Genomic DNA, 16,577 nt, shown 5'->3' on the forward strand with positions numbered 1-16,577 from the left:
ATTTGGGGTACCTGGGTGGCTCAGTCGGTTATTGTCCGACCTCAGCTCAGGTCATGATCTCAGAGTTGGTGGGTTCGAGCCCCACATCAGGCTCTCTGCTGTCAGCTCAGAACCCATTTCAGATCTTCTGTCTTCCCCCCCCCCCCCCCCCCCCAACTCATGCACACGTGCATTCTCAAAATAAATAAACTTAAAAAAAAAAAAAAGCACATGCTCCAGACCTCTCATCGTACCCCCAACTGCTATGGTCACTCTTTTCTAACCTCCTCTACTAACTCTTCTACCCCACCTTAAATTGCCCACAGCCTCGTCAATCAATCCTAACCCTTTTCTCATTGACAGTCCCTCTAAGTGGTCTAAATCCACTCCTGGCACCATCTATGTGCTGACCACCCACAAATATATAAATCGAACGCAGACTTCTCTGCTGACCTGCAAAACCATGTATCCAGCTGTCTGCTCAGTGGCTTCACTTGGATACATCAGACTCGATGTCTGTAAAACTGACTCCTCATCTTACCCTCCGGACTTGCTCCCCCACTGTTGTTCTCAGTTTTTGTAAATAATACCATCGTCTGCCCAATTGCTCATGCAGGACACATGGAAGAAAAGCTCACTCATGCCCAAATCCAATCACCTCCAATTCCTATTGATTCTACCCTCTAAATATTGGTCAAATCTGTCCATATCTGTTCATCTCCGTTGTCATCAAATCCCAACTTCCATGATCTTTCACTTGGCCTCCTCTGGCGGTGCTCCAACTCAACTCCCTGCATTTGCAGACTTTTCTCTCTCCTTGACTCACCTTTTTAAAAATAAATATGATTTCTCCCCTGTGGGTAGCCCTTCAGAAGCTTCCCACTGCTCTTAGATAAAGTCCCAAATCCTTAGCAAGGCCAACTAAGCCTGTATAATATGAGCCTTGTCCAGCTCTCCTGCCTCTTTCTCCACCCGTGTCTTCCTGTTCCTGTCACATGGGCAGTTGTTCTTCCTAGTTCTTCAAAGGCTCAAGCACCATCTTTTCTTAAGGAATTCACAGATGTTATTACCTCTGTTTGTGATGGTTTTTTCTTTCATGTAGCTAATTCCTTCCTATCCTTGGGTCTACAATGAATTGTCCTTTATAAGCCAGTCATAATTAATAATCTTTGTGATTATTAGTTTAGTATCTGTTCTCCTAGATACTGAAAGAAATCATGAAGTGTTTCTGCTATGATTTCCCAACTGAAAAACATGGAGACGTTCTGTATCCAAAGTGCTTAACAAGTAATTCGTTCTTGATGAATGGCAGCTTTTATTTTTCTATTAGAGAAGAGCCATAGAGGGTTTTTTTAGTACTTATTAAATCACTTTATGACTTTAGCAACTATTTTTAGTCCAGACCCTTCACATGGCAATTGACACATGGCAGTCTAACTCTGTCTGGTTTAAGCAACAAAGAGTGATGGGGAGAGATTTATTAATGCACAAAACTAGGAGGTCTGTGGGTAGGCTGCTTTCAGGTATAGAAGGATCCAGGGACATAAGCGATGTCATCAAGATACTGTTTCTTTAGGCACTGTCCCCCTGAGATGTCAAGGACTGTCACTGACTCTCCAGGCTTACATTTCTCACACAGCCAGAAATCGTAGTACAAAGAGGATGCCCTCATCTCTGAAAAAATTCTGGGAGGGCTCTGTTTCGTGCCTGTCCCTAACAGTCTCACTGTACCCAGGAGCATGCTGTCTTCTGATTTGCCAGATCAAGTGGTAGGGTCAGCCTTTCACAAACCACATGGGTTAAGAACGAGGGAGGTGGGGGGCGCCTGGATGGCTGAGTCAGTTGGGTGTCTGACTTCGGCTCAGGTCATGATCTCATGGTTCGTGGGCTCATATTTGTTTAATAAACTTCCCACCCATAATTCCTCCAGGGACTCCTAGAGAGACAGTGGGAGAGGCTGTATTGCCACTTGACAGCTGGGACTATTAACACAGTGACAGAACAACCTAGATCCCAGTCAGTGGCACCTGCAGAATATATGGGGTATGTGGGCACACATCAGTTGTCCCAGGATGGGGCAGAGAGCCCATGGGAAAGACTGGATTTCCTGGTAAATAGGAAGACAGCAGCTTGGAACATTTAGGATTATTATTATTATCTGTTTGTTCTCACAGACAAAGACCAGGTCATCCTATTTACATAAAAATACACACTATGTTGCTGGGAAATCAGCCTGTGTATGTGTTTGGACAAAAGAAGCAAAAAGAAAATATAATTTTTGCCCTTCAAAAGAATCTCCCCCAATGGTCTTCAGTATTCAGATTTAGTCTCTGCTTGCACAAATTTGTGCTTTGCACAAATGCAAAGGTGTTTATAGATAAATAAAGGATTTGAATATGTATAAGATGAAGGAGGAGAAAGAGAATAAATAGCCCAAAGGAAATGAGAAGATAGAGCACTTTGGAATCTCAGATGTTTAAATCTCCTAGGCACAATGGTATGGTGCACAAAGTCTTACAAAAAATCTTAAATAGAAACATTCTAAAGCTTAAAGATGTTTGGGCCTGTTGCTTCCCGACCTCCAGAACAAAGCTGTGGCTAATCAGAGACGTTTAATAAGCCTTAGAGTGAGAGAAATGCACATTTACATGGCACATCATGTACGTTCCAACAGCTCCACTCAGAACAACGAGGTGGCTGTCCTTGCTGAACAAGGGACATGGATTTTATCATTAAAACACTGACAGTAGAGAAAGCAATTCTAGCCTGTTCTAATATTTCAATTGCATAAACGGACACGAATACCTTTTTTCATTCTGAAATCATCTCAAACACAGAAAAGTTGCAAGAATAGTACATAAAGCCTTCATGTACCCTTTACCCAGATCTCCAGTATTGAGTGTCTGCCATATTTGCTTTATCATTTCTCTCTCCCCACTCCCACTTCTCCCTATGTTATCCAAAGACATTTTTTTTTTCTGAATCACTTGAGAGTAGATTGAATCTATCATACACCTTTGCCCCTAAGTCTTCCCTTTGTGACTCCTAAAAATCAAGGGTGTTCTCTTACGAACCATAGTACAGTTAGCAAATCCAGGAAATTTAGTATTCAATATTGATATTTTTATCTAAATCACATCCATATTCCCTTGATTTGGATGTGTCTGATGTTTCCTTATGATTCATTTCAGACAGTGCATTTTTGGTGGGAATACTGCATGAGAGCCACATGTCCTCAGGTTATCACAATCAGACACATATGACATCTGTTTGCCCCTCGTTGGAAACATTCATTTTGACCACTTGGTTAATGTGTTGTCCGATATCTCTCCTGTGCAGATTTTTCATTTGGTACTTAATAATTTGCAGAGAGATACTTTAGGCCCTGTTAATATCCTCTTCCTCATCAAACATTCCCCTCTTCCCAATGTCATGTCCTTAATAACCTTCTCTGAGTTGTTATATAGATGAATGGGTTTCTCAAACTACTGGGGAAATATTTAAAGAAGCAAGCAAATGGCCATCTCATAAATATTTGACAGAATAGCAGGCAATGGGCATAGCTAAAGGAACCTCTGAGTTCACTCAGTGGCAAGACCTCATGTTGTGGGCTGGGTGGCAGTTTGGTCATTGGAGAAATGTCTTTTGTGTGTGGAGGCATGGCCATCCTCTCCAGGATGTTCTCTAAGGACCCAGAGAGATCCACATACATCCAATGAAATCTATCAGATTCCCTCAAAACTGCAAAACCTCAGTTAGCCTCACTTTTGTGCCAAAGGGTAAATTAAAAAGGGAAGAAAATAAAATAAGTGCTTATCATGACTTGCTGGGAAAAAAAACCTATTCCAGGGTATCTCAGGGGTCTGCACATTTTACTCAATCCCCTGTGTCTTCTATTTTTGTGCCCATCCTACTTTTTTGTTGAGAATAATGTTTAAAAGTTGTTCCTATACACAGCATGGTATGAAACTAGAAACATACGTTTCAAGTGTTTATTATTTTTGAGAGAGAGAGAAAGTGCATGCATAAGGGTGGGGGGCAGAAAGAGAGGGAGAGAGAGAATCCCAAGCAGGATCCATGCTGGCAGCACAGAGCCTGACGTGGGGCTCAATCCCATGAAACATGAGATCATGACCTGAGCTGAAACCAAGAAGGATGCTTAACTGACTGAGCCACCCAGGCACCCTGAAACATAGGGTTCAGAAAAATCTTCAGCAACTGGAATTTTTAAAAAGTTTTTCAAAGTTATTCTCCAGTTGTCAAAAGGCTTTTGAAAACAGAACATACCATTCTCTAGGCCCCTAGTTAATCGAGATGTCATAGCCTACATAAAGCATTCACCTTCCTGAACCTTTGCTGAATCTCATGAAGTGTTGCCATAGAACCTCAGACTTTCTGTAAGGCCTGTATACCTAGAATTCCTTGTCTTTTGCTTTGGAAATATAAACTATATTTTTAGATGAACTCACAAGAATGCTGAATATGCCTTGCCCACTCTTCTTGTCTTTATTCTCCCCCTCAGGACCTAAAGCAGGCACCACCCAGGCCAACGGGCAGATTCCCCAGGCTGCACATTCTGTAAATGCTGTTCTTGAAGAAGCCCAGAGGCAGGCAGAAACTACTAAGGTAAGACCAGAGAGTGACTGGACGTCATTCTCAGACTGTCTCCAGCAAGCCCATATTCTAAACTATTAGCAGTGTCCAATAACTGCTCCTCCGAAGACAGAAAATCTAGTTCCAACTACTAAGAAGTCACTATAATTTCATTTAGGTAATTGTGTGGGGTTTTTAATCTTAAAGTTATGCAGGCTAGAATGGAAAGTTAAAGCCAACTGTTACCACATTGCTTCAGAAAAACGTAAGAATTTTTGTTTTTTTAATGCTAAGGCTTGGTAAATATTTTTAATTTAGCTCCATTGATTTTGACTGAAGGGCTTTTTTTGATTTAGACAAGTGGTTTTAGCATTCTGAAAGTGGCACCTGAGTTTTAAACCCTTGGGATTTTTTTCCTGAATAAATTAGAGCAACCAGTTAGTCAGAAGCCCTATATTAAATGTGAAAATCCCCGAAACCAGATTAGAAGACTACTAAAAGGGTTCTGTTATAAAATGTGCATTTTATATTTTTCTGTTAATGTTCTGCATACATCCTCAGGGTGATGGAGAAGAAAACACATTTTAAAATACTAGCCAAATTGACATAGCATTCTCCATAATTTTTTTTTCAGTAAAGGAGATTAATGAAGATTCATTTAAATTTATCTAAAAATTATAGCTGAAAGTTGTAATCTAGTTACTAGCCTAATTGGTAACATCTCAACTTACTATTCTGTTGAATATTTTCCATATGTGATTCAAAACAACCTTAAATAATTGTGCCTTCTGTAATTTTTCACTTCATTCTCCCCTTTGATTTTGTCCATCAGTCAGTGGTGGGAGCAATTAAATCCTGTATTTATTGAATTTCTTACAATTTTTGAAAACCATTGTAGACCGTTAAAAGTTGTATTACTCTAGTATTATTAGCTTCTCAAGTCTGACATCATACACTGTACTTTCAGTGATTATTATTTCCGTGGCTCCTGTAATGCATACCAAAGAGAAACACTCTAAAATGCTGAAAGCAACAAAAGGACCCCAAAAAAGAAATCACTTCACCTTGTGTGAACATCAGTTCCCAAACTGCCTGTTCAGAAATTTTTTTTAATTACATCACCAGTCAATTAGTTTATTGTGCTAAGCAAATAAACCAAATAAAATAGAAAACTCAATCATAAGGCACTTTGTTAGGAAAAAAAAAAAACTTCTAAATTTAATCGTCAGTGGTAAGAGGTTGTTAAAGAAAAAAAAAAGAAAGTGAAAGCCTGATAAATTGTAAATTGCAATGATAATTATCACTGACACAGAGGGATTCAGCTAAGCTGCCTGGAATCCCTGGGGAAGTTGCATTATATAAATGTAATTTACTATCATCGATTTCCACCGTTGGCAGAAGGACTGCGCCTCTGTTAGCCTTTGGCCAAGTTCGGTGTTGTGGTTTCTGCCCGGCAGCATGTGCAGTATAATCTTACTCTGAAGAACCCAGCCACACCTTTAGCTCATTTAATATGAACATAACCTTGAGACAGAAATAGTAAAGCTTATGATGCTTGATTTATACCTGATCAGCCAGCCAACTTTCACACAGTTCAGAAAAGGTAAATCTAAGACTATGGACCAGATGTGTGGATTCTTGGTCCACCCACCACCTCCCTTGAAGCTGTTAGGTCAGAGGGAGTGAAGCATATAATTGGTTTCTCCCTGGTAGCCCACAGTCATGGGCAAAGGTTTCTTTGTTCTCAGCATGCCAGCAACCACTGATGCAAGAAAAGGCAGGCAGTTCTTTCATAGGAGAGTCTTCTTTGTGCTCAGATTTGTACAAAGGTTACCTGTAGCCTAAAGTACATCATCCTTGTGCTGTAAGAGGAGGACATCTAAGCCAGGAGATTTGGGGACAGTTTCGGGAAGCTTCCTAATCAGCTCTCTGCCACTGGAGGTATGGTACAAAAGGAAAATAACTTCACAGACACCTGCTTCTGACAATTGAGCTTCACAACCTGCTCAACCCAGACCAAGGAAAATGGTATGGCTGCATATGTCTAGGGCCCTAGTGGCTTGTCTTGGGAACCAGGGCATGAGTGGGAATTCCAGGAGAGCCATTTTGCTTCCATTTTGAGTTTCCTTAGGCTGAGCTTAGGGTAGGTAAAGACTGAAGTAACCACACAAGGAGCTAAACTCCTTATCACTAAAGCTCTTTTAAAGACACGGATTAGTCCCCTATAAGGTGGTTGGTTGGGAGGAGATACATCTCTAATCTAATAAACACCTCATTGAATAGGACTGGTAGGTTAGCATTAAATGACGTTATTATTGGTAATAATGTTAGAGGCCATTTGGAGTCATTCTCCTTACTCACAGCAAACATGAGCTAGCTCATGAACAACTTGTAGAATTGGCCTGAGGAGTGGAGGCCCCCCTGCCCCTCAGGAAGCAGACACTGCCCAAATCAGCAAGACCTCACCTTTCAATGGAAGTATGCTGTGGTTGCTCTGTTGAAGGACAAGAAGCCAGCTCTTGGTAACCATGACCCAGGAACACCCAGGGCCCATCACCTTCCAAAGTCCAGCCTGCCACCGCCCCCTCCCGTGCGAAGGTCTTCAGACGTCTGTGGCAGCCCAGCGACAGCCCCCAGGGCCAAGGGCATGAGCAGCGGCTTCCCTGCGCCGCCGCCGCCCGACGACTCTCTGCCACCACCCCCGCCGCCACCGCCCCTGGAGGACGACGAGGAGCTCCCTCCGCCGCCCCCCGATTTTAACGAAGGGCCCCCGGACTTCGTGCCTCCCCCACCGCCGTCGTTTGCAGGGGATGCTGGGTTATCATTACCGCCCCCGCCCCCGCCCCCACCTGCACTCAACTCTCCCAAGCCGCCCCCCGTTGCCAGCAAAAGACCTCCGGCTCCCCCGAAGAGGAAAGAGAATCCAGGACCATCTGGTGGAGTAGGGAGCGGAGAGCAAGATTTCATGTCCGATCTCATGAAAGCTTTGCAAAAGAAAAGAGGCAACATGTCCTAAGGGAAACAGATAAATATGTTTGTGTGATGGGTATAATCATTTCTAACCTCAAGTACATTTTTGCTACTTTATCTTCATGACACCTTATTCATTTTAGATAAAATATTGACGCATTCAGACTAGAAATGGTGTAAAACGTCTCACTGCAGCGCAAATATGTTCATAATCATTAACCTATAACGGAAGCAAGAGTATCTGCCTAAATGTACATACCTTTCCTATGTGTTTGCACCTCCCTGAATTCATCTTCCCTTACAAATTAACTGGAATGTTTTATGTTTATTTTATTGTGTTCAGAAGCATCAAATTAATAAAAGTTTGAAAGTCTTCCTTGAGGATGGTATTTCTAGAAATATCAGTGTATAAATCTAGTGTGCTATCAATACCACATTATATATACTTGACCTTTATAGCTTTGAATTCTAACATCTTGTTAATTTTTGGTATGTTTTCCATCTCCACCTCCATGACCTTCAGAATTTTCTGAAAAATCGAATGAGGAAAAAAACAGGAGGCAGAATGAATTCGGTTTCTTTGAGACTCATGTCCTGATTGCCGGGAGTCCTGGACATACACTGTTTGGGTTAGGGTTTTCCAATGGTCAAATAACATAGTAATGAAAAAAATACATATTTAGAGTTTGGAGATTGTCTGTTATTACACTGCTATGAGTATCCTATAGATTAAGATTTAGGGACAGGAAAAGGCAATCATTTATATTCTTTAACCTGGAATGTTTTCTCCCCAGTAAATCTGATGCTCAATTTTTTTTAAGTTTTTTTTAATGTTTATTTACTTTTGAAAGAAAGACAGAGCATGAGCAGGAGAGGGACAGAGAGAGAGGGAGACAGAATCTGAAGCAGGTTCCAGGCTCTGAGCTGTCAGCACAGAGCCCGACACGGGGCTCGAACTCACAAGCTGCGAGATCATGACCTGAGTCGAAGTCGGATGCTCAACCTCCTGAGCCACCCAGGTGTCCCAATGCTCAATTTTAATAGCCAATTTATCTTGAGTTCCTGTTACCCTATATCTCTTCTCTTTCAAATCATTTTATGGGAGTTCTTTTAGATTTTCTTCATTTTATTTCCATATTCTGTTTTATTTTTCTTTTTAACTGTGGAACACCTCAAAATCTTTTTTTTTAACTGAAGTATAATTAACACACAACGTTACATTAGTTTCAGGTGTACAACACTGTGATTCAACAACTATGTTATGCTATGCTCACCATAAGCTATTACAGTATCGTTGATTATATTCCTTATATTGTGCCTTTTATTCCTGTGACTTATTCATTCCATAGCTGGAAGCCTGTATCTCCCATTCATTCCCCTTCACCCATTTTGCCCAGTCCCACATCCTCTTCTCCTCTGACAACCATCCGTTTTTCCTCCATATTTAAGGGTCTGTCTCTGCTTTTTATTTGTTTATTCATCTTTTTTAGATTTCACATGAGTGAAATGACATGGTATTTGTCTTTCTCTGACTTATTCACTTAGCATAATATCTTCTAGATCTATCCATGTTGCTGCAAATGGCAAGATTTCATTCTTTTTTTTTAATACTTATTGATTTGGGGGAGCATGCAAGCAGGTGTAGGCAGAGAGAGGGGGTTGGAGGATCTGAAGCGGGCTCTGCACTGACAAGCTGACAGCAGAGAGCCCGACAGAGGGCTCAAATAAACCATGAGATCATGACCTGAGCTGAAGTTGGATGCTCAACTGACTGAGCCACCCAGGTGCCCCCTCATTCTTTTTTTATAGTTGAGTCATATTCCATTTTGTGTATATAGCACATCTTTATCCATTCATCTATCAGTGGCCACTTAAGTTACTTCCATATCTTAGCTATTGTAAATAATACTGCAATAAATATATCTTTTAGAAATAGTGTTTTCTTTTCTTTTCTTTTATAAATAGCCATTAAAGGAATTGCTGGATCATATGGTGTTTCTGTTTTTGTTTGAGGAAACTCCATACTGTTTTCCACAGTGGCTGCACCAGTTTACCTTCTCACCAACAGTGCACAAGGATTCCTTTTTCCCCACATCTCAAAATCTTTTTTTTTAATTTTTTTTCTACATTTATATATTTTTGAGAAACAGAGTAAGACAAAGCTTGAGCTGGGGAAGGGCAGAGAGAGAAGGAGACACAGAATCTGAAGCAGGCTCCAGGCTCTGAGCAAGCGGTCAGCACAGAGCCTGATTCGGGGCTTGAACCCACGAACTGTGAGATCATTACCTGAGCCAAAGTCGGATGCTCAACCGACTGAGCCACCCAGGCGCCCCTCAAAACCTTCTTAAAGTGGGTATAAAATAAATAATAATGTTACTTTCTACTTAAGGAAGATGATTAATCTTTTTTTAAGTTTTATTTTTATTTATTTTGAGAGAGAGTGTGGAGGAGAGGCAGAGAAGGAGCGAGAGAATCCCAAGCAGGCTCTGTACTCTCAGTGTGGAACCTAACTTGTGAGATCAAGAGACCTGAGCCAAAAATCAAGAGTTGGACACTTAACCAACTGAGCCACCCAGGTGCCCTGGAAGATGATTAATCTTGTGTTTTAGCATTTGGGTAGAAAAGTAAGCTCTAAACTGACATTTAAAACAAAAATGCAAATTCAGATTTTAAAACAAAAATATTTAATAATTAAAACTGATAAAGTGCTCTACATTTTTCCTAAGCATGTCCGTAAAATTGAAGATAAATGATTTACATTAAATCTCTCCTCGGGGTGCCTGGGTGGCTCAGTCAGTTAAGCATCCGACTTTGGCTCAGGTCATGATCTCATGGTTCCTGAGTTCGAGCCCCGCGTGGGGCTCTGTGCTGTCAGCTCAGAGCCTGGGGCCTGCTTCAGCTTCTGTGGTTCCCTCTGTCTCTGCTCCTCCCCTACTCATGTTCTGTCTCTCAAAAATAAATAAACTTAAAAAAAAATTTTAATAAAAAAAAAAAAAACCCTCATGCACTGTACTCTTTTCTGTTTGTTTTTGTTTTATGATGATCTTTTGATATCAGATGCTGCAAAAACATCTGGGGAAATGACCTGGGGAAAGCCTGGTCATTATGCAGATCTCTGGGACAATACAAGAAAGGTGTTAATGGCATAATTTTCTTAGAAAATGATTCTGAGCTCACAGGTAAAACAATGTCTGTGGCTACACAGAATTGTCCAGTTGCTTCAACCTGACATAGATTAATGAACAAATCCTGTGATGTCCAGGACAAAAGATCCTTCATTAGAATTATCTGGATCTGGGGCACCTGGATGGCTCAGTCAGTTAGGCATCTGACTTCAGCTCAGGTCATGATCTTGCGGTCCGTGAGTCCGAGCCCCACGTCGGGCTCTGTGCTGACAGCTCAGAGCCTGGAGCCTGCTTCGGATTCTGTGTCTTTGTCTCTCACTGTCCATCCCCTGGTTGCACTCTGTTTCTCAAAAATAAACATCAAAAAAAAAAAATGATCTGGATCTTACTTACCTTGATCAAAATTACCGCCTAGTTTGCAGAGGAAGAAATTCATTGGGATTTGAGGAGGATAATTTAGAATTCAGTGCCTCTCCAATCAAAAAAATAATAACCCCTTGCTGATTTTATTTCAGAGTATAAAAACCTTGATAGCATCCCTCCCCCACCATGTCTAGAGCAGGAAACAAGGACTCTCCATCTCACAGCCACAGAATCACCAAGATGAAGGGACCCTGGAAATGACCCACTACACTAACCAGGATTCTGACTGTATATAACAAAACCACTGGAGCAATCTTAAGCAGAAAGTAGGACTTGATTACAGAACTCAGAGCAGAATGCCAGTACCCAAGACTCCCTGTGTACATAGACTGTAAGGCAGGGCCTGGGACTGGTCCCTGGAAGCTCATAGTTCACCCTTCTGCTCATTTCTGCCCCTGTCCACACGCTTGCCTTATTGTCACTCTCTTTACAAACACCATCATTCTCTTTGTGTTGTCACTCCACTTTTCGGTTCTGAAGCCAGAAGACAGTCGGGCCTGACAATATGCTTAACCTAGAGCCAAGGGCTGAGTCATAGCCTGGGTCTCCTAACTTCTATCCGTACCGTACCTTTCCTTTACAGGGAAGAACTATGAAAATTCAAACATTAAAATGTTTGTGAGTTTTAGCATCTGATAATACATACATATATATATATATATATATACACATATGTATGTATGTATTTTAGGAAAGCTATTGAAGATAATTAACTGATTTTGTGGGCAAAATATTGACAGTTTTACTCAATGCATTGTGTCGCTCCATTCCTTGTTTGCCTGTGTGGTGGGCCCACTTTGATCTCCACTGTATGAGTATCCAAAAAAGAATCCAGTGTTAAGGTCTTTTCAGTCAGGAATCTTAGAAATCAGGGCTTCTTTTGCCTCATCTCAGAGTAGAAGTTTGCTTTCAAGAGGCCCAGGTACCAAATCAGGAGCTCTGTGCAGTTTTCACTCAAATGGAACAGAATCTCTGGTGTCTTGCAGAAGAATCTTCACAAACACTACTTATACATGAGTCTACCTAGGTCAGCCTCAAAAATGCACCAGATTTGTTCCCTGTTTATGAAAAGCTTAGCCACAGATTTAGATGTGAGGGAAGTACCAACATTGGGGTGGAGACAGCAGGAGAAGAACTATGGAATTAAGACAGTAATTCTAGGGGTGCCTGGGTGGCTCAGTCAGTGAAGTGTCCCACTCTTTTTTTTTTTTTAAGTTTATTTCTTTTTAGAGAGCATGAGCAGGGGAGGGGCAGAGAGAGTGAGAGAGAGTCCCAAGCAAGGATTATGACCAAGAGCCAAACCAAGTGTTGGACGCTTAACCTACAGAGCCACCAAGGCGCCCGGTAAGTGTCCCACCCTTGATATTGGCTCAGGTCATGATCTCACAGTCATGGGATCCAGCCCCATGTCAGGCTCTGTGCTGGGTGCGGAGCCTGCATGAGATTCTCTCTCTCCTCCCCCTCCCCCTCCCCCACTTGTGTGCATGCACACACTTTCTCTCTCTAAAAAACAAAAACAAAAACAAAACAGTAATTCTTTATCATAATTTATAGCTACAGAATTTCTTGCATAATATTCCCAATAGGACAAAGACTAGAATACCTGCAAAGCAAAATAAAACAAAACACAGGTTTGATCAGGTTTACAAGAAACAAGATTTAACCTGCCAGGAGACAGAATCTCCTGCTTTCAGAAGGTCTCAAAGGGGAAATGAACATTTAAGCTTCTACTACGTGTTTTAGGTATTTTATTTAGTCATAGAAACAATGGCTGGTATGATAGTGAAATTATCACACACTGATAACTGAACCTTTGAAGTGTGAGACTTTTTTTACGACTTAATACACTGTCAGTTTTTATAAATGACCCCATCTATGTTTAAGTACATGTTGGTTAGAACAAGCTTGCTAAGCATGTGGCTCAAGTCTTCCACAGCCTAATATCTAGTCCGCTTGATACATCAATTACTTGGAAGAATGTTTTAAATCCCTTTTGATGAAGGTGGATTTGTCAATAGCTTTTAATTGTTACAGTAAATTCTGCTTATATATTCTGACACTTTATTAAGTGTAAACAAAATTTATTTGTATATTTTGTGAATTATGAATTGAATGCTATATCTCTATGTATTGTTTTCTGCTTGTTATATTCACACAGCTACACCATCTCTTTTCAGTTACTTGCCTGAAAAAATCTTTCTGTTCATTTACTCCCAAACTTTTGACATCATTATGTTCTAGCTTTGCCACTTGTAAATGGCATATAAGGGGATTTTGTGTTTGTATGGAGTCCAGCAAATATTGTCTTTTAGCTGGAAAATGTATTTTTTAACTCTTATTGTAATTATATATTTGTAATTGTTTTTAATATCTTATTTATCTTATTTTGTACTTTCTATTTGGATTTTTCTGTTTTTTTCTATCTTTTCATGTAATTAAGGATTTTTCTCTTACTCTGTTTTTTAATCTTATTAGAAAGCTGTACACTCTGTTTTTTCAGTGGCTACCTATAAGTGACAGCATCATACTCAATAAAGTCTAAACAACTTTAACCAGGACAATACAAGACTTGAGAACACTTAAATTTCAGACACACACAATTATTGTCCAATATTTGAGTTCCATCTCAGGGTTTGTTTTTTTTCCCTAGAATATCTTTATTACACCCTCATTCTTGAAAGATGGCTTCACTGGATACAAAATAACCTGTTGACGGTAAATACTTTAGTAAATACTAGACAACAGTGAGTTCTTTGAAAAGATTGTCCCCCTATCTTCTAGCTTCCACTGTTGCTGTTGAGAAGTTGGCTGTCAAGTTATATTTTCATTTTGGTCATCTTTTTCTTCCCTTCTGGATGATTTTAAGACTTTTCTTTGTTTTGGGTGGGTTTCTTTTTATTTGAATGCTTGGGAATCTATTAAGGCTCCTAATTTTACAAATATGTGGATTTCACTAATCTGGAAAATTCTCATCTATTTTGTTTTCAAATATTGCCTCTCCTTATCCAATTATGGAACTCTAGTGAAAGTATGTCAGGCTTTCTAACTATTCTTCATATCTCTTAATTTCATATGTTTTCCCTTTCCTTATGTATTCTAGATAAACTAATCAGATCTTAATTCCCACTAATTCTCTGTTTAGCACAATCTAATCTGTGTGTAAGCTATCTATTGAGTTTTTAAAATTTTTTCAATGACTTAAATTTTTAGAGCAGTTTTAGGTTCACAGCAAAGTTGAGCAGAAAGTAGAGGGAATTCCCTTATGGCCCCTGCCCTCCTGCACTTTTAACATTCTGCAACAGAGTGCTACATGTATTACAATTGATGAATTTCATTGGCACATCATTATCACGCAGAGTCCACAGTTTACCTTAGGGTTCACTCTTAGTGTTAACACCATCTATGGGTTTTCACAGATGACATGTATCCACCTTTACAGTTCCATACAGAATAGCTTCACTGTCCTGAAAATACCCTATACTCCTCCTATTTATCATCCTCTCCCCCAAAGCCCCTGGCCACCACTGATCTTTTTACTGTCTCCATTGTTTTGCCTTTTCCAGAATGTTGTAAAGTTGGAATCACATAGTGCATAGCCTTTTCAATTAGCTTATTTCATGTAGTAATATGTACTTAATTCCATGTCTTTTCATGGCTTGATAGCCCATTTCTTTTTAGTGCTGAATAATATTCCATTGCCTGGATGTACCACAGTTTATTTATACATTCACCAACTGAAGGGCATCTTCGTGGCTACCAAGTTTTGACAATCATGAGTCAAGCTACTGTGTGATGAATTGCATGGTAAAAGTCTGTTCAGTTTTGCAAGAAACTGCCAAATTGTCTTCTAAGGTGGCTGTACCATTTTGCATTCCCACCAGCAATGTATGAGATTTCTTGTGCTCTACATCCTCACCAGCATTTGGTGTCATCCATGTTCTGGATTTGGGCCATTCTAATAGGGGTGTAGTAGTAATTCATTATTGTTTTAATATGCAATTCCCTAATGACATATGATATTGGGCACATTTTCATATGCTCGTTTGCCATCTGTGTATCTTCTTTGGTGTGGTGTCTGTTCAGATCTGTTGCCCATTTTTTAATCTGGTTCATTTTTTTATGTTCAGTTTTAAGAATTCTTTATATGTTACATATAAAGAATTATATGTAATTATATCTATGTTTATATGCAGTTCTTTATCAAATGTGTCTTGTGCAAATATTTTCTCACAATCTCTGACTTGTCTTCTTCTCTTGACACTATCTTTCACAGAGCAGAAGTTTTTAATTTTAATGAAGTCTATCTTATCAGTTCTTTCATGGATCATGCCATTGTATCTAAAAAGTCATTGCTAAACCCAAGGTCCCCTAAATTTTCTCCTATGTCATATTCTAGAAATTTTATAGTTTTGCATTTTATTTTTAGGTCTATGATCCATTTTGACTTAATTTTTGTGAAAGATGTAAGGTTCGTGTCTAGATTTTGCTTTCACATGTGATACCCAGTTGTTCTACAACCATTTGTAAAAAGACAGTCTTTTCTCCATTGTATTGCCTTTGCTCCTCTGTCAAAGATCAGTTAACTGTATTTCTGTGGTCTGATTTCTGGGCTCTCTATTCTGTTTCCCTAATCTGTTTGTTCTTTTGCCAATACCACAAGGTGTTGATTAGTATAGCTTTATAGTAAGTCTTGAAGTCAGATAGTCACCCAGTTTTGTTCCTTAATATTGTGTTGGCTATTCTAGATCTTTTGCCCCTCCATGTAAACTTAAGAATCAGTTTGTCAATATCTATAAAATAGCTCACTGGGATTTTGATGGGGATTTCTATGAATCTATAGATCAAGTTGTGAAGAACTAGCATCTTGACAATAGAGTCTTCCTACCCAGGAATGTGGAATATTGCTCCATTTATTTAGTTCTTCTTTGCTTTCTTTCATTAGGGTTTTGTAGTTTTCCTCACATAGATCTAATACATATTTTGTTAGACTTTTACCTAAGTATTTCATTTTGGGGGTGCTAATGGAAATGGTATTTTTAATTTTGGATTTTAGTTGTTCATTGCTAGTCTATAGGAATGCAATTGCACTTGACTTTTGCATATAACCTTGAATCTGGCAACCTTACTATAATTGCTAATTAGTTCTAGGATCTTTTTTTCTTATCAATTGTTTTTTAATTTTCTACACAGAAACATGACTGTATTTTCTTCCTTCCCAGTCTGTATACCTTCTATTTCCTTTTCTTGTCTTATTGAATTATCTAGGACTTCCAGTATGATGTTTAAAATCAGTGGTGAGAGGCAACATCCTTACCTTGTTCCTGACCTTAGTAGGAAAGCTTCTAGTTTCTTACCATTAAAGTGTTAGCTGTAGGGTTTTTGTAGATGTTCGTTAGAAAGTTGAGAAAATTCCCCTCTACTCCTAGTTTGTTCACATTGTTTATCATGAATGGCTGTTGAATTCTGTCAAATGCTTGTTTCTGCATT

At 39.6% G+C, this 16,577-nt stretch overlaps 1 protein-coding gene across 1 annotated transcript in view; it reads left to right on the plus strand.

Annotated features, from left to right (window-relative positions):
• APBB1IP (amyloid beta precursor protein binding family B member 1 interacting protein) overlaps nucleotides 1-15,601 on the plus strand; it is a 106,432-nt gene extending 90,831 nt beyond the window's left edge. The window contains exons 13-14 of the mRNA XM_049624724.1: nucleotides 4,502-4,605; nucleotides 7,076-15,601. Of these exons, the coding sequence (XP_049480681.1) occupies nucleotides 4,502-4,605; nucleotides 7,076-7,588 (617 nt within the window). The 3' untranslated portion in view covers nucleotides 7,589-15,601. The remainder of the gene's footprint in view (nucleotides 1-4,501; nucleotides 4,606-7,075) is intronic.
• The last annotated feature ends 976 nt before the right edge of the window (nucleotides 15,602-16,577 follow it).

The sequence above is a fragment of the Panthera uncia genome, chromosome B4, assembly GCF_023721935.1.
Source record: "Panthera uncia isolate 11264 chromosome B4, Puncia_PCG_1.0, whole genome shotgun sequence".
In the NCBI taxonomy this organism is placed as follows: Eukaryota; Metazoa; Chordata; class Mammalia; order Carnivora; family Felidae; genus Panthera; species Panthera uncia.